The 18,019-nt window shown below is 40.6% G+C and overlaps 1 protein-coding gene across 4 annotated transcripts in view; it reads right to left on the minus strand.

The window, feature by feature from the left end:
- Positions 1-285: 285 nt before the first annotated feature.
- Positions 286-18,019, minus strand: part of LOC6577366 (rap1 GTPase-activating protein 1) — a 113,268-nt gene continuing 95,534 nt past the window's right edge. For all 4 annotated transcript variants that reach the window (XM_002003297.4, XM_015165644.3, XM_032728374.2 and 1 more), the window contains 3 exons: positions 1,551-3,233; positions 968-1,477; positions 286-871 (listed from right to left, as the gene is read on the minus strand). In XM_002003297.4, the coding sequence (XP_002003333.2) occupies positions 716-871; positions 968-1,477; positions 1,551-3,233 (2,349 nt within the window). In that variant the 3' untranslated portion in view covers positions 286-715. The remainder of the gene's footprint in view (positions 872-967; positions 1,478-1,550; positions 3,234-18,019) is intronic.

Here is an 18,019-nt window from a genome sequence, read left to right on the forward strand (position 1 = left end):
ACGAGCGGAGCTAACAGGGTTGCCACAGTGCAGGGTTGCCAAGGATCGCTCTACTCTGCTACTAAATCGATGACGAGCTAAAACTCGAAGTCGAATTCGAACTCGAAGACGTTTCTATGTAAACTTTTTGTAACTGTGTTATGCGCTAATCGATAAGCTCTCGCTCTCTCTCTCTCTGTTATACTCCCTCTCCCTGTCCCTCTCCCTGTCCCTCTCTCTCTCTCTCTGTCTACTTATATTTAAGGCTTAGTTTTTGCGTCTGTGGGAAATTTGTTTGTTTTTTTGGGGATTCTAAACATTGCGTTAAATATGCTTAAAGACTTATCAACTATATATTTGGTGTAACTTTTTGAGTTCTGTGTGTGTGTATGTTTTTTTTTTTCTCTAAGTTGATTTTCTTTTAACTGTTATACGTAACTGTTATGTGTATATTTGTAGACTAAACTGTAATAATATATATGCCGCCACACCTCAGCTTTCAATCCTCTTCGAGTTCCAACAGCTATGCAAACTAAATATAATACAGTTTTGCGAGAACTGGCCCCAGAAATAAAAAAGAAAAAACAAATAACGACGCATCCAAAGTGTTAAACACGGCACAGTGGTTCCTCCGATCTCTTCCTTCCCTTCTCCCCCTCTCTCTCTCTCTCTCTCTCTCTCTCTCTCTCTCTCTCTGTCTCCGTCCCTCCCTGTTTTGTGCTTGGCGTTAGACGCTTTAGATGGGCGAAATGGAGAGCGGCGCTGCGGCTGTATCCGGCATATATTCCTTGAGCAGATCGCGCAGACGCAGAATCTCACGTCCGGCTGCCGCCAGATCGCCTTGCAGCGATAGCTCTCGCTCCCGCAAACGTTTGATGTCCCTTTGGCAGGTCTGCAAGAAAGAGAGAGAATATTTAAATGAGTTGATTGTTCTATAGGGATATCTCTCTCTCACTCTCTCACTCTCTTTCTCTCTCTCTCTACTTACCACATTCTGTCGCAGCAAATCGAGCTTGTCGCACTTGAGCCGCGTCACCTCCTGGCGCAGATTCTCGATCATCATGATGGTCTCGTTGCTGGGCGAGCTGCCCATCATGGTGGTGCCCTGCACCCCCTCGAGGCACAGCGAGCAGGCCTTGGTCGTTGCCTCCGCGGAGCTCATGCTCTCCAGGCCCGTGTCGCTGTCGATGTAGGCGGCACCGCCGTCCAGGTGGCCCATCATCGGGTCCAGATCGACGCTGTTCAGGCTGGAGTCGTCGCTCGCCTCGGACATGGTGGCCACGGCCACGCCCACAATGCCGCCGTTTTGGGCAGCGCTGACGGCGACGGCGGCAATGCCACCACCGCCATTTTGTTGGCCGCCAGCTGGATTGTTGTTGTTGTTGTTGTTGTTGTGATTATGGTTAGCCGGACGTGAGGTGATGTCCGGCGAAGAGGATGTGGACTCATTCGAGGATTTTGACTTTGAGGACGACTTGGAGGCCGTGCGACTGCAGGTCTGCAGGGCAACAAGAGAAAGAGAATGGGATTAGCTAATTGCATCGACTAGAGCGAAGCCAATGTCTACTCACGTTTAGATTGGGCGTTTGTGTCTCGGGCTGAGGCTCCTTCTTGGAGTTGAGCGTGCCCACCTTGGTGTTCACGCTGAACTTGTCCGGATGCGCCCCGTTGCCGGTGTCCACGCTCTGGGAGCGCACGCGCATGATCAGCGCCTTCTTGACGGTGTCAATGAAACGAGTGCCCGCATTGCCGCCGCCGCCCCCTCCGCTCTCCGACTTGGGCGTCTCGGGTGTCGGACTGCCGGCCAGGGTCTGCGACAGATCGGCGCCTAGAAAGTCGCGCGTCTTCTCCTTCAGCTCCTCCACTAGATTCTGCAGCAGCGAGGTGCGGGTGCGCAGCTCAAGCTTGGCAAACTTCTCGGCCTTGTAGCAGGCGTTCTCGGCATTGATCAGCTTGGTCAGCAGGAACTCCTTGAATTCCAGGCCCTTGCGAAAGACCGCCGGATTGGGCAGCGTCGGCCCAAAGAAGGGCACATCGTCCCGGGCCGTCACGCTCACCTTGTAGCGGGTGTGCGGCGTGTTCGGCTCCAGGGGCTGCACCACAATGAACGCGTGCAGAAAGTGGCTGGCAATCATGTCCGGGGAGAAGGGTGTGTTCGTCTCCTGGAACACGATGGCCACGATGTCGTTGCCGATGTGCCGCTTGCGCTGCAGCTGCTGCGGATCACCCTCGGTGTGGGGCAGCAGCGTGGACACATGGAACATGACCTCGCGCTCCTTGAACACCTCATAGACGGCCGTGTCGCCGGTGTGCCCGTTCTGGATGTCCAGGCCGCCGCGATAGCCCTTGTGGTCCTTGAGCCTGATGCGCTGGCCAATCACATCGAGGAACTCCTCGAAGGCCGGCGAGGTCTGCTGGTTGCCGAAGAGCTCCTCCTCGGTGGTCTGGCCATATCTTTGGTAGAGCACGCCGAACTTGAAGTGCGAGACAAGCACATGCTCATCATAGACGCTGATCAGCTGCGATGCCTTCGGGCACAACACCGGCATAAAGTTATCCACCTGGATCTGTTCGTTCAGCAGCCGCACCATCTTCGCCGGACTGGGCTGGGCGCCCAAGCACGAGACCGGTATCAGCTCGTGCATGGTGCCGGTGCGCAGGCGCAGCAGGATGCGCATATGCTCCTGATTGGCCACGTTCTCCGTTTTGATCGAGATGAGCACCGGGCCGAGCTGCTCATCATGCCCAACCAGATTCGAGTGCTCCCTGGCCGCATAGAAGCGCCGATAGCACTTGGCCGTATCGTCCATCTCGAACTTGGCCATCCAGGTGGTCTGCGGCAGCTGCGGATTGCCCCGTGCATCGTAGCTGCACTCGTGCTCAGTGCCGTCCAGCCAGTAGCCGCCATGCACCGGCAGCAGGATCATCGGATAGGGCGCCGGCTTGGCCAGCGCCTCCTCGAGCAGGCGCTGCGAGGCGGGTATGGCCGACACAATCGATGAGTTCGACGATACCGACGACTGTGACTGATAATGGTGTCCGTTCGACAGCAGCTGGCCGCCGCTCAGCTGCGGCGAGGCGGGCGTCGAACTGGAGGCGGAGCCGCCCGTCATTGAGCTGCTGGAGTGATTCATTGAATGACGCAACGTGGCCCGCGAGCCCGAATGCTGCAGTCCGCCGCTCATGTGGCCGCCATCGTGTGGTGAGTGTGGCTGTGGCACGCGCTCCTCGCTTGCATTGCTGCCACGATGATGCTGCAAAGAGGGAGGGAGAGAGAGAGAGAGAGAGAGTAGGTTAGTGCTGGGTTTGAATCACTCTCTATAATTATATACACACACAGCATCTCTATGTGTGTGTGTGTGTGTGGGCATCGACTCCTACGAGCGACAGGCTACACATGGGCTGCATTATAATTTCATGCAATTATCGTCGACGTCTATGCAAATGCCCCCAGCCCCCAGAGCCAAGCTGAAGCTGGTTAATGGCAGGGCCCAGACCCGACCAGGCCAGGCCAGGCCAGGCCTTGCCTGCCAATTTGTTGGCTCTAAACAAATACGCGAGACGCGTTGACGGCCGACTCCTGTGTGGGCGGCCTTTGTTTGCGGTTCAGCAGCGAATGAGACCCGTTAAATTTTGGATACTATTAAGCCAACGTTTTGAATTGACATGAACATCCTTGCGCAAGCGGCGCCAGAGCTCTGTGCGCTTTTGTCTAGCCAAAGCCAAACCCTAAAAGACGCCCCTACCCCTACCCCTAAACCCGTCTACTCTCTCCTTCTCTAGCTTGTGCTCACATATTAAAAACTTCTTTTATTTCTGTCTGTTTGGCCAGCTGCAATTTCTTTCTATAGCTGGCTTGCAGCCAAATGTGGCACGTAACGGGTTTACATCTAGGGGTAGGGCGTTCGAGCTCGTCTGTGCATGTGTGCTAGGTCTTTTCGGGTTCATCGATAGTTCGTGCCTTGATTTAAGAGTCTGCTGGCTGCCAAATGCAACTGCTGTGCAATAACGTGCTCACAGATTGCGCGATTGACCGAGTCATTAGAGATAAATGAATTGAGAATGGCTCGACTTGGACTGCGACTTGAGAGGGCAAGCCTGAAGGTTATTCTCTTCCAGTTATATATCAGGGAGACCAGGCAAGGTTTTTAATGATACTTGTAGTTGAACATGTTGTTGTTGTTATTATTATAATAGTTCCTAACTGTCTTATAGGAAATATTCATGTTAAATAAATAGATTTGTCGAGTCCGTGGAAAGGAAATAGATATCTAGAGTGGAAGAAAGTCCTTGGGAATTCTTCTAAATCCAAGGATCTTCTATATACTATAAACATATGATATCAAATGAAACATATCAAAGACCGTTTTCATTTCCCTAGGAGAGATTAACAAATCCTTAAAAGCTCATTTGACTATTAGGATTTTGATTAGCTGCACAAAGGAATAGTCTACAAGATACGAACGAAGGAAATCCTTATCAACAGAGCTGACATATAATAATATTCGATTTCTCGATTTTTCTTTACATAAGACAGGCTATACGAGCATAAAATACGTTAAGCTAAGCGGAAAAACTCTTGGTTTTATATAGCGCTATAGCTCTAGTTTCCTGGCGTAGCTCTCTTATGTTACATCAGTTAACATTATGGAACTTTGGGAAACTAGCTGAAACTTTCTAACCATATATCGAAAATAATATATCACATCGTATATCAAAACCAGTCGCTATTCTTTATATGTTCAATAAATTCGAAATCTTAAAAACCTCTTAATAGTAAATAGAATTTAACTTCCATAAACTAAGCCATTTCCACTCAGTAAAAGTTAATAAGTTATAGCAACTCTTGATAGAGCAATAAACCACAAAATGTCATATTTATTGATATCAAGAGGAAAACAACATTCTCTATCAAATAATATTCTGTTTACAAGTCAAGACGAATCTATTAGCTCAGTGCCTTCAGTCGTCGGAAGCTGAGCATAGGGCGCATTAAGAGATTGTGAGATTGTAGTTTTATTGCCGGGCCCTGAATGCGTCCGTCTGATTCGAGGTCAACGTCGACGACGATTTGGCGCACATTTCCACACGGCATTTTATGCAATGTTTATTTTGTAAGTGCAATTTAAATGCAGTTTACAACTGCTGCATTTGCTGCATTTGCCGACCACTAATGAGTGCATTGTCATCTCGAATGCGGTTGAGTGTTGAGTGTTGACTGCTGAATGTTAAATGATTGAAATGAATGCATTCAACCACATTTAATAGAGCAGCGTGTGAATGGATTATGCAAATGTTGCACGACGCTCAACATTAAATGTGGCAATAGCAGCAGAAATATATATATATATATATATATATATATATATATATATATATATACTAAGTAAATACCTATATATAAATTAATATTGTGGTAACTCGAGAGGAGCTTGGGTCATGGAGGCCAGGGGTCAGTTGGACCGGCTAAAGGGAGGGTTCCGATTGAGCTTCCTTTGTCACACGCTTAGCTGGCTTCATTTGCTTTATAGATTGGCTAAACAGTTGCGACAATCAGACAGACGTCTGTCTGGACTTGGAATTATTGGCTAGCGATTTGGGGCGGAATGAGTCATCAGAGCAAAATACAGGAGTGGCTAGTGGCAAAGGGAATCGTTTGCTTAATTGGTTCATGTGTGGGGGGGAGGGAAAGAATGTGTCAAGTTACGTTGCGGCGTCTAATTTGATGAGATTTGAAGATGTTGAAGATGTGTAGTGTCTGCCTCTTTGGTCTAATTAAACTCGCATAGCTAGCTAGAGTGGAGTAGCGAGAGATGCGAAGAGATATGAGGGAAGAAGCTGCCACTCGAGTATTAAGAGCACAACCGGAAAAACGAAAATCTAATGAATGGGGATCAAGAGGAAGAAGCGGAGCGAAAGCATAACGAAAGCACGAACTAATACCAAAGCACAACGTTCGACAATTATGATGATCGCGCTGTGCTCATTATGACGCTGTGCCGATTCTTGAGAACTTAAGCGGATTACGAATAGAGACAGAGCGGCTGAAAGAGAGACAGAGAGTGTGAGAGGGAGAGAGAGATGGCGAGAGAAAAGTGTTACACAAACGCAAAACTTTAAAGCCAAATGTGGCAACTTTCGAGGTTAGTGGGGTAGAGGCGGCAACGGAGAATCCGAGGAGAGGAGACGGTGCCCATCAGACAAGACGGAATCCCTTGAGTTGAGCTGCCGGCGACTGCATTGAACAGGCCATAAAAAACAAAGTGTGGAGACGTTTTGCATAAGTCGAAGGGCAGGCAGACCCTGATGGCTGATGAGCCAGCCCCAAGCGGCAAGCAGCAAGCACCAATCCCTCAATTCATGCTCCCCGTTCCCCAATTGCCCCCAACTCTGAGGCACATCCTGTGCGAGACGCCAACGTCAACAACGTTGTTTGTGCTGCTGTTGTCGTTGTTATTGTTGCCGTTGGCTCAAGTGCAGGGCCCCCATCATTAAAAATGTGCATTTTGCATTTGCTGCTGCCGTCGCTGCCTCTGCTGCCTCTGCTGCTGCTGCTGCTGCTGCTGCTGCTGCGGGGGCGTTGAAATCTTTTTGAAAACAAAGTCTAATAGAGACAGAGGCAGATGCCAGATGCTAAAGGGTAAGGCAGCCCTGGTGTATATATATATTTGTGTGTGTGTGTGCAAAACAAAGCGCACAGGCAGCCATCTGTGCGCACAGTTTGGCAGCCAGCGCTTGTCAAACTCATTTTGGGCTTTCATCACTTATGCAGCGCACATTTCTAGCCATTGTTGTTGTTGTTGCTGGAAAGTGTGGCACATGACTCTGGCGAAGCGTAAAAAGAGTTGCAAGCCAGTTCAAGTGATTGATATATGCAAGCGATATACACGCATATATATCTGTATATATCTTCATATGTATATACATACATACATATATGCGCCACGCACGTGCAAAGTGCCAACCGACGCCCTAGACTCAACTTCTGGGCTGAGAGTTGGCGACAAAACCTAACCCAAAAAAAAAAAAAAGCAATGAAAAAAGAAAGAAAACCGACAAGAAAAACAGAATTCCACCCACACTTGCATTGGATTTGATTTATGTGCTGGGAGCCTGTGACATAAACACGTTGCAATCGAGTGATTCTTGCCTCTGCGCTGAGCCAAGAAATGATAAATATTATAGACGATATATGCATAACTCTCAGATATATAATATATACATACATATATGTATATATCGCATGCCGATTTCATTTGAAAATGTATTCCACATAAATATATCAAATCAAAGTTACATAAATCAGGCACGCTGGCAAATAAATCAATGGGGTGCTTGTCAAACTGCCAGTGCTGCCCAAACTAAGCTGTTCGAACTCAAGAGTCGTGATTACTTGAGCTTATGTATGGAGTAAGATCTGGCTGAGCATGAAATTTTATTATGCTGTCATATGGAGTATGATCTATAGTGGAACATGAAATTTGATTATGATTTCAGTTCTTGAATTGCCTCTGCACAAGAATCAAAATATCAAAAGTTAAAGTTCAATTTCTTTAAAATGACATGCAGTATCATTCCATATTCAACTTTTTATTAGATACTTAAATCTTAATTATATATTTTTTATAGACTTTTTTATGGCGTACGCATTATGGATTTCTTATCTATGAGGACTTGAGCTGTATATTGATTATGAATCAATAAATCAATTTGTTGTGTTGGCCAAGCATAGTCAGTCAATCAATCACTTATTCACTCTGTCAATCATTCATTCTGTAGATCAATCAACAAGTTTTTGCTCAGGCAGTCAGTCAATCAATCATAGAGTTGCTCAATCAAGTCTTAGTTAGTCTATTAATCATTCAATCTATTTACCAATTCCATCAGTTTTAAATGTACATTAAGCATTCAGTCAATCAGTCAATGAATCACTAGTCAGCCAGTCCATCTGTCAATCAATCGTTCAATGTCAGTCTCACAGTCATTCAAATCATGCCTATATATTCTAAATCCAATGCACCTATAGGCTGCTCTAAATCTAGTTAGGATATATCTCAAATATAAGTATGTATATATGTATAATTTAGTCTTAGCTTTTGTTTTCCTATTTAGCCCTATTATAGGCACTTCTCTCTTTAACCCAATTTAACCTTTTATTCATGGCTGTTGGTAACAGTTTTTTCGAGAGAGATATTAAAAGTAGCTTTTACAGTTTATACCAAATGTTTTTTTTTTGTCTGTTTTTCTTGTGTTTTGTTTTTGTGCTGTTCGTAACGCTCGCTGCACGTGAGCTAAATGCCAAAATAGTTGCTTTTAAACGCTTTCACACATTCAATTAAGACACATCTATATGTCTATATACGTATATGTGTATATAAATGTATATATATATATATATATATGTATAGGTGTGTCTCTGTGTGCAGTGGAAGCACGTATGTGCTTCTGAAGGGTTTAATGCTGCTCGAGTTCTTATCGCATTCTTCGTCATGCGCTTTGCTCATTAAGAGATTTGACATAAAAGTTGACCCAAGTAATCAGCAGTCGAATTCCTAGAAATATGCTTATATAGAGTTGTATATACATGTGTACATATACATACATTCATAAAACAGATGCAATCAGACGGTAAATCCAATTAAATTTGAAAATAAACTTTTCATGAGTTTTGCCGAGCACAGTTTGAGCAGCTCGCAGCACATCAAATTGCAATAACGCTTACAGTTTGAGCTGCTTAGGTAGCCATAGTTGGGGGCGATTTGAGTAGCATAAATTACGGCTTTTTATTAACTTAGCTTAACGTTTTAGCCAACACCAAATACCAAAACAACGAACCACTTAAGGCAGCTGGTCGCATTTGTTGCTTTGTTGTCGATTGTTGTTGCTTTGTTTTTTTTTTTTTTTTTTTTGTCTTGTGTGCGACAATTTCATTAGCCAAAAAAAGCGAAAGGCGCTAGCCATATTTGGAAAATCCGTAAACAAACCGAATGGAAAACTTATGCAAGGCGCTTGATTGATTTTCAAAACGTTTTTAATTACTTAATAAACAATTTGTTAGCAGCGGATCTAAAAATAAAATAGCTGCTGCTGCTGCTGTTTAAAATTAAAATTAAGAAAAATTGCTATTTAAATTTCTGTGGCTGCTTTTAATTGGCTGCAACAACGCGTTGTTGCATGTGGCAGCTTTGACCCAATTTGTGCGCAATGAACCCATCACAAAATTTGCATAATGAAGGAGTTGTTGTGACTCCCCCATTCTCTCCCTCTCTCTCTCTCTCTCTCTTTCACACTGCCTTGTCGTTTGCGTGTGTGCGCTGCATCAAATTAGTTGCAACCATTTGATTAAGGCAACAACAAACTGGCAAAGTACTCTCACGCCCACGGCTAGACCGGAGGAAGAACCCTCTGCGACCAGGTTCACCTCATGTTGCACGTCATATTTTACTGCGCTTTTTCTACTTCATCTTTTTTTCTTCTTTAATTTTTTGTCATGGTTCTGTGAGCTGGGAAGCAGCTGGCTGTCAAACTGTAAGCGATCGCAGGCACAGTGGGTTTTAAAAGTTTATGAATAACAACAGAAAATTTTTATATAAATTCTTCAACTAAATTTTTTTTAAATCAGATTTTTAAAAATATAGTTAATAAAATTGCAATGCATTGACACAAAAGATTTGTTTAATATTAAAAAATTATTTGAATGCATTAAAATAAATAAACTGTTGTTGATTATATTAAAAAAAAATTATAATAATAATAAATATATAATAAAAATAAATAAATAAATAAAAAATAATAATAAATAAGTAATAATAAAATCAAAATAAAATAAATAGATAAATAATAATAATAAAATATATTAATAATATAATAATAATAATTATCATGTATATACATAAATTATATAAAACTTTTCCTTTTTTTTTAATTCATAATTTAATAAATTTTAAATTGTATTTAAAGTAATATTTATAGCATATAATTTCTTAAGATTTTAATTCATTTAAAGTAAATGAATAAAGTCAAAACTAAAAGCTTTTGCTATTGCTATGCATTATAATTAATTGGCATGCAAAACGGAGCTCCAATTAATTGTTATGTAACCCATTCAACAATGTTTTGCACCACTGTGCCCGCTCGCATTTCTTTTGTCTCACGTCTTTGTCTTGAGCTTTGGCCACTGCGCGTCAATCAGCGAACTCATTTGAATGGCCCTTGCGGCCCCTTTGTGTGGCCCCTATCTGAGCCCTTTTCGGAGCTGCCTGCGCATGTGCATTGAAGCTGCGCCGTTTCCACTTGGCTGCACAAACTGAGGGCGCGCAGCGGCGTTGCAGCGGGCCATGCGGCCATGCTGTGCCTCAAGAGCCGTGTGAGGTGGCGCGGCTGCTTCTGCTTCTTCTACATTATTTCTTAGTTTTATGTAAGTTGCGCATTTAAATTACCAACAGCTGACAAAAAAGTTGAGCTCAGGCGCTTGCCCAACCTTTTGGCTAGAGAGATGGGCTTTGGCCCCTTTCATATTGTTTGTTGCCCGCTCCGCTTCGTTTGTTTTTCTCATAAAATAATTGCGCGTGTGATGAAGTCGATCCAAGTTAAAGAGAGGAATAGAGAAAGAGAGAGAGACAGAGAGAGAGAGGGAGATGGTGGCAGTCAAAAGGGCGGCAACCGAAGCGAAGACTTTTGGCTTTCAACTGGGAATTAAGAGGCGACGCTGTTGCTGCTTCTGTTGCTGCTGTAGCTTGTCCCACGTTCTGCTGAGAATTTGGCAACGAAGCGTGAAACATGAACAACAACAATAACAACAGGAACAACTAAAGCATTGCTTGCCGTTGCTAACGTCTTCCTAGAAGCCAACTTGTAGCTAAAAAGCAAAAGCAAAGGCAACAGCAATACAGCAAAAAAATAAATCGCGTCGCTCTAAACATGTAATCTGTTCCAGCAGCAGGAGCAGGCGCTTGGCTCCAGGGCGGGGCAGTGGGGGCACCTGACATTACCTGACATTTACTGAGAATTTGCAGCAAAGCGTTTCCTTTATAAGCATTTTTTGTTGTTGCTGCCCCGTCTGTCGGCCAGCTGTCATAACTTTGGCAACTCTGACACAGCTCGCATTGTTTTACACTTCTTTCCCCATTTTTTTTCGGTTTGTTAATTATACAGCTGGCGGGCAATTAGTGCTGGCCACGCCCACAGCGACGCTCAAGTCACAGTCGTAGTCGCCTTTATATTGATTTAACAACACGAAATCGGAACGCGTCACTATTTACGTAGGCAAAACAAATGCGAATGCGCACATTTGCATCATTCATGACGTTGGCAACCCTGCACTGCGCAACCCTATAAGTGGAGCATCGAGTGGGTGGTGGGCGGTGGGTAGGACTTGGTGTTTGGGGGCTGCCTCTTGGTACTTTCGGGTCAGCTGGGGCAGGTAAATCTTTAGCTGTTGACGCTTTTTGGCCCTGAGCTGCTTTTCACACTGCCTGCAAATAGTGAGTGCACACTCGTGCTGAGTGCACGGTAACTGTTAAGGCAAGGGTGCTCAAATTATGCCACTTTTAGCATGTAAACTAAGTAATTTTATGGGGACCAGTTAAGAAGAAAAATCATTTCTTTTCCAAGATTTTTTATACATAAAAGTCCTGGAAGAAGCTAACCATTATTTGAGACAGCACCAACCTTAGTCAATGTCTTTCATTAATAGAAACTATAAATCAAATATCAGATAATTATATTCATTATGGTTTATTAAATTTTCTAATAGGTCTTTATTCGTGTATAATGTTCAATTGATTTTCTGATTGATTGTTCTTAGCTAAGCGAAATATTTCCTATACTTACTTAAATATGATTCCAGACTCTGACTCAAAAGTTATCAATTACGGTCACTATCAATTTAGTATTACAAAAATACATACAATGCTCTCATATCATCTCATTCTCACAGTCTAATTTGAAAGTTAACGATATTTGCATCTGTCGAAATAGCACATCCAGAGCACTCATTTCTCCCTATTGCCTAAGCCTCAAAATATCCGCTAAATGAATTTCCTTAATGGTGTTGCTGTCTGCAAAAGCGTAATATAATAATATAACTGCTTAATTTCTTTAACATCCCGCAAAATTACACATAACTTTAAGCAGAGTATTTCAGCCTCTCTGCTCAAACCCTGCAGTTGTCTATATATATATATATATATATATATATTTTTTTTTTTTTTTTTCAAAGCACCGCAAATTCGAATATTCAGCGACTATTATAGCGACTATTTGTCTGCCAACATTTTGATTGATTTATGATGAACGGACGAGAGATTTGAGGGATTTCTGGCGCTTTCTGACTTTTTCTGACTCTGTTTTTGACCACCCGCTTGCCAGCGTTGGCGTCATCCAACCAGATATAAAGCAAAAAAAAAAAAAAAAAAAAAACCCACAAAAATCATCAGGCAAACATTCACTTTTATGCGCTCGACTCTCTCGCTAAACTATGGATATATGTAGTTGTATTTGTGCCTGTATCTGGCTCCGTTTGCATCTGTATCTGTGTGCATAAGTCGTATGTATCTGACTTTTTGCATATTCGCGTTGGTTGCTTTAGTTTTGAGTTTTTTCGGCTGTGCACAATGTGGGTCAACGCACGTCCGGCTCCTCGCAGCTGACAAAAACCTGCACATCGTTTATCTTTTGCCTTTGCAACTGTCGCCTGCTGTGTGCCTGTCAAACTGTAAGCCGCCACAGCGACAATTGCCGCAAATTGCAAATGCACTTATTTATTTTGCGCTGTATTTTTAGCAAACGATTGCTTACAAGTGCAGAGCAACAGCACCGTCCCGCACCGCCCCGCTCCTACCCCCTCACCCCCACGCGTTGCGCCTGGGCGCCATTGGGACTTATTGGCTGCATTATGATTGCAATGGATCGACGAACGACTGGAGAAGCCAGACATGCAGCATACAGATTTACTTTTACTTATACATGTATGTATACGTATGCATATGTATGCATATGTATATATAGCAATCGATCCCTGCAGCAGCCAGACATTTGTTGACTTATTTATGACTACTTAATGCCTTTTGGGTTGTCTGTGAAAAACTATTTTATGGCACAGATTTGATTGGGATAGCTGCTGACTCATTGAAAATGTGTGGAAATCTATAAGCAAAGGGCAAAAGGAGTTGGAGCATAAGCTATATATCTTGAAGAAGATTAAGAGCCAGAGACTGGAAACAACTTTAACGAATTAGTAAACGTGCGAAATATTAATAATTAATAATTGTTGCTAAATTTTTGTGTGCAACAAAATTAATTGAAAATTGAATAAACTGTTGTAAATACATCAATAAATTAACAGCGCATAAAATTATTAAACAACAACAATCAGAATTGCTGAGCAAAATTGAAGACACGCAATGCAAAGCAACAGTGGCTGCAATCAGTCAATGAACTGCAGAGAGGGAGATGAGGCAGATGCATTGATGAAGATTGGCATGTTGCATGCTGAATGCTGCATGCTGCATGCTGTTTGTTGTTGCATGTGCCACAGCAATTAATAAAAGGCAAACAAAAAGCCTAGACGAGACTTTTTGACAGCTACTGTGATAACTGCCCCACAGGCCGCACAGACAAAGTGAAATGCAAACAAAAAGCAGAGAGACAAAAAGAAAAACAAAACAACTAAAAACAAAGTTAAGCAATGAGCAAAAGCGTATGAAAATTTGGTTTAGCTCAGCAAAATAAAATGAAATGAAATAAAATAAAACAAAGCCACAAACTGCAAATAGATAAAGCTATATCTATATCTATCTTATGAGCACACTTGCATGTACATATATATATAATATATATATATATACATACAAACGTATGTGTATATATGTTTAATATGCAATGCAGTTAACACTTTCAACACACAGCAAACAATTCAGCATGATTCACGCTTTTTGGTGGCTTTGGGTGCGTTACAGTTTGGCAGTCACTGTCGCAACTTTCTTTTTACGAAATTTTTATGAAGAAATTTAAGAGAAGCAGCCAAAAAAAAAAACACGAAGCGAAAAAAGTTAATGAAATAAAAACAACAACAACTGTTCACAGCCGCCGTCTGACTGATGAGCTAGGGGCGTGGCAGGTGAGGGCGTGTTAACTACATATTTTCATAGGCTTTGCCTTAGGGCTTCCCTCGAGCTTTGCTTTATTTTGCTTTTTTTTTTGGTGTTTGTTGCCTTAGCTGTTGGGGCTAATGAATTTTTTAACACAACATTGCGAGCATTTCATTTAGAAAATCTACGAATTGACTTTCTTTCCCAGCCTGACAGAAAACAAAAACTAAAATGAACAAAAAATACATATATAAAACAAAACAAAACAAAAAAAAAAAGACGAAAAAACCGGAACCTGTGGCGGCTGTAGCTTAAGCATTTGTTGCTTTGTATCTATAGCTGGTTTCTTGTCTCTATCTTATTATCTTTTTTATTTTATTTTTTAAACACACGCGACGGCTTTAAGCCTTGGCTCTGTGGCTTGGATTTTCGTTTGCCGTTTGAAAAGAATCGAAAACGAAAATTCGGCAAAGATATATATAAAAAAAAAAAAAAAAAAAAAAACAAAAATTCAATTAGCAACAGCAAAATGAGAAACGAAACAAAAAGAAACAAAGCACAGATTTGATTAATAATTGAACTACAGTCAAGGCTTTTTCTGTTGCTCTTTTTGTTGTTGTTATTTAAATTGTTGTAGATCTGCAGAGTAATGTATTTACATATCCAAATTGAGGTCAAGTAAACGATCATGTTGTTCACTATGCTGGTGGATATTATGGCCGTAACTCAAATTGACAAGTGTTAAAAGAAGATTCATATCGCGAGTACCGAGAAGAAGAAGCAGAAGTAATTAATTCTCAAGCAATGCCAAATCAACAGATTATCAAAAGTCGAAGTCAAGTGAGTGCGAAATGGATTTTTTTTTAAAATAGCTAAACAGAAATGGAATTTTGTTGAAATGAATAGATAAATGAGCTGTAAAAATGAGCAAAGTTTATGAAATATGAATGGGTTTAAAATTGAAATATTTACCTATAAATATTTCATGCATTTCAGTTGATTCCGATATCTATGAGCAATATTCATTCAAACTCTAGCCAATTTAATGTCAAAGACTTTACTCAGTATTATTCTTTGACAACTCTATGCATAGGAACTACTCGGAAATATGTGGCAATAAATTGCACTTGCTCACAGAGCAAAACTTGAGCATGCCAATAACAATTAAATGGAATTTAAGAATGAGAATCACAAAAAAAAAAAAAAAAAAAAAAATGACTAAACACAGACTTCATTCTTAGAAAAATGCTGAAAATTTCAATCAAACAATATTTGATTAATAAATAAGTAGAGGAATGCCATATGACACAACTAAAATAAAAAAAAATAAAAAAAAAAAAAAAACAAGAAAAATACTAAAAACTTTATTAATATGTTTCTATGTTTAGCAATGCAAGTACAGATTGTATATGCATTTTAATAATAATGTAACTAAACATTTACTTAATGTACAAAGGTTTTTAAGTCAATTTTACATGCTTTAGGTCATTTTCTGTACAATAATTATATATAAATCATCATCAACATCATACCATCATTATATATATAATTTATAATTGCAATGTATCATATATAATTACGATAATATAATGCTGATTATATATAGTAGACCTTAGGAACCAAAACTAAACCCTCTTAATTTTTTTTTAATAATTATAAGTATATTTATATGCATTTATATAAATACAAATGTGTTCATTTTACAGACTTGATGTCATTGATGATGTTGAATATGAACAACTAATTAAGAATGTTTAACACATACCAAATAAGCTCTTTCAAGAATTTTCCAGTTTTATACTCAGCTAACTTTGCTCTCGACTATTTTAAGCTACTCTTGCTCAGCTGCAGCTATTCGAGAATTTTATTAGTAAAGACCGCATTCACATATCGCGTGTTTACCCACATATAATATAAATATTTATATAATATTATTGTAAATAAATAATGGCTCTTTTTGCATTATATACTCGAAACAATGAAATATAAATGTATTTGATTTATTTAAAATAAACTATGATGAAAGAGTATACAAATAGAATGCCCTACGAGCATTCATCCAATACTACAATCAAAATGTTCTCAAAGAAAATATTATGTCACAGCAGGCATTGTTATATAAATAAAGGAAAGCAATCTAAAGAAAAAGTTCTGTAATATAACAAAGGGAATGCTTAGTTAAGATTAATTACTTATTGAAAGGGAAATACCTGGGTTCAACACCTGATTATAGAACTTGTATAACAAAAGTGTAACAGAAATATCCAATAATAGTATATAGTGCAAGAGTGTATACAATCTAATAATACAATATAATAAATAGCATTATATATATGTATATATAGGAACAAAGCTAACTAATTTGGCTGGGCAGGTGCATAAGCGCTTAGCTTTTCGCATGCATGGAATAACACATGCCATTAGAACTGGCTTCAGAAAGGCCGTTCGCTTGTGACTTTGCAGCAGCCTTGGCTTAGTTGTAAGTTGCATTTCTGATGACTTGGCTAAAACTTTCAATGGAACAAACAGACAGAGAGAGAAAGAGAGAGAGAGAGGGAGGGCATCTTTGGCGTCTAAGGTTTCTATGGCTATGGCTATATGGCCCCCCGTTGGCTGATCTGTTTACACAAAGCCTAAGCTTCGACTGCACTTAAGAGCGAGCTGCTAACAGCTCGGCTTACAGTAAGCCACAAGCCAGAATTTGGCTTGCTTTGGTGGGAAAAACCAGTTAGCAAGTCAACTTTCAGTTTTCAGCTAGCCCGAGGAAAAATGACAAGCGGAAAACATTGTTTACATGCGAGCGATTACGAGAGGCAAAATGGCAAATGCCAAATAGCAAATGGCGAATTGAGAATTGAGAATTACGACTCTACAATGATTCGCAAAAGCAACGAAAAATGCAAAAAAAAAAAAAAAAAAGAAAAACGCAAATGAATAAATTATTTCTGCAGAGGCGTGGCAGATTTCAAGGCACATTTGATTAGCATATTATCAATCGTGGTTTATCCACCTGCCTGAGAACTCTTTCAGCTCTTCGCTTTGCTCTTCTTTTTTCATTCTTTCAGTTTCTTTTGCATAGCTGTTTAATGGTTTCATTGACTGATCGCTGATTAGCTTCAGCGAGTCAAGGGGTTCTGTTCTATTCTTTCTTTCAGCCTGATTGATAAATTATGTATCTGCTCGTCAAATTGTGGCTGCACTGCAGCATTGTATTCTCGAACTTAACTGCTTTTGTGCCGTTACTAACTGTTGTTAGATGTGTTTTATTTATTTACTTTTATTCTGTTTTCTTGTGTTTTTATTATTTTCTGTTTTTGTTCACCTATCGACGCTTCGATGACCTTACGTTTAATTTATGCCAGACAGCAAAACAACAACAGCTTTAGCCACGGCTATAAGCCCCATGGCCTTGTAATAGTTCTAGGCGGCAATAAGTTGGCCGAAACTCTGCTGGAAACTCGGTTTTAATGCCCTTTGATTAACCAAATTGGGTCGAACGGGTGGCCACAGAGCTGTGAAAATAAAGCAGTTAATTGCCAAAAGCTGTCATGGAAATGGGCTTTTGGAAACCAGCTCGCCGAGCAACCAGAGTAGTCATGAAAGTTTTGGCAATATAATTAAATTTCCATACCATATCATTAAATATGAAAGATATTTAAGTTAACTGTAAATGTAACTGTAATACACATATTATATGGTATATATATCATATACTCTAGATTTTTAATTAAGAATTTTCTAACTCAGATCTCAACATGTTTCACATTTTTCAACTTAGTTAAAATATAAAATTAATTAAATATGGAAATTAACTATTTAGTATTTTAATTTAATATTTAATATTTATATAAATTTCAAATATTTCTACCGCTCAATTGCTTATAGGGTATTTATTGATCATCAGCATTTTCAACACTTGTCGAATTTCGTTGTTTTTTCTTTTGCAGGCC

The sequence above is a fragment of the Drosophila mojavensis genome, unplaced genomic scaffold, assembly GCF_018153725.1.
Source record: "Drosophila mojavensis isolate 15081-1352.22 unplaced genomic scaffold, ASM1815372v1 contig_36, whole genome shotgun sequence".
Taxonomy (NCBI): Eukaryota; Metazoa; Arthropoda; class Insecta; order Diptera; family Drosophilidae; genus Drosophila; species Drosophila mojavensis.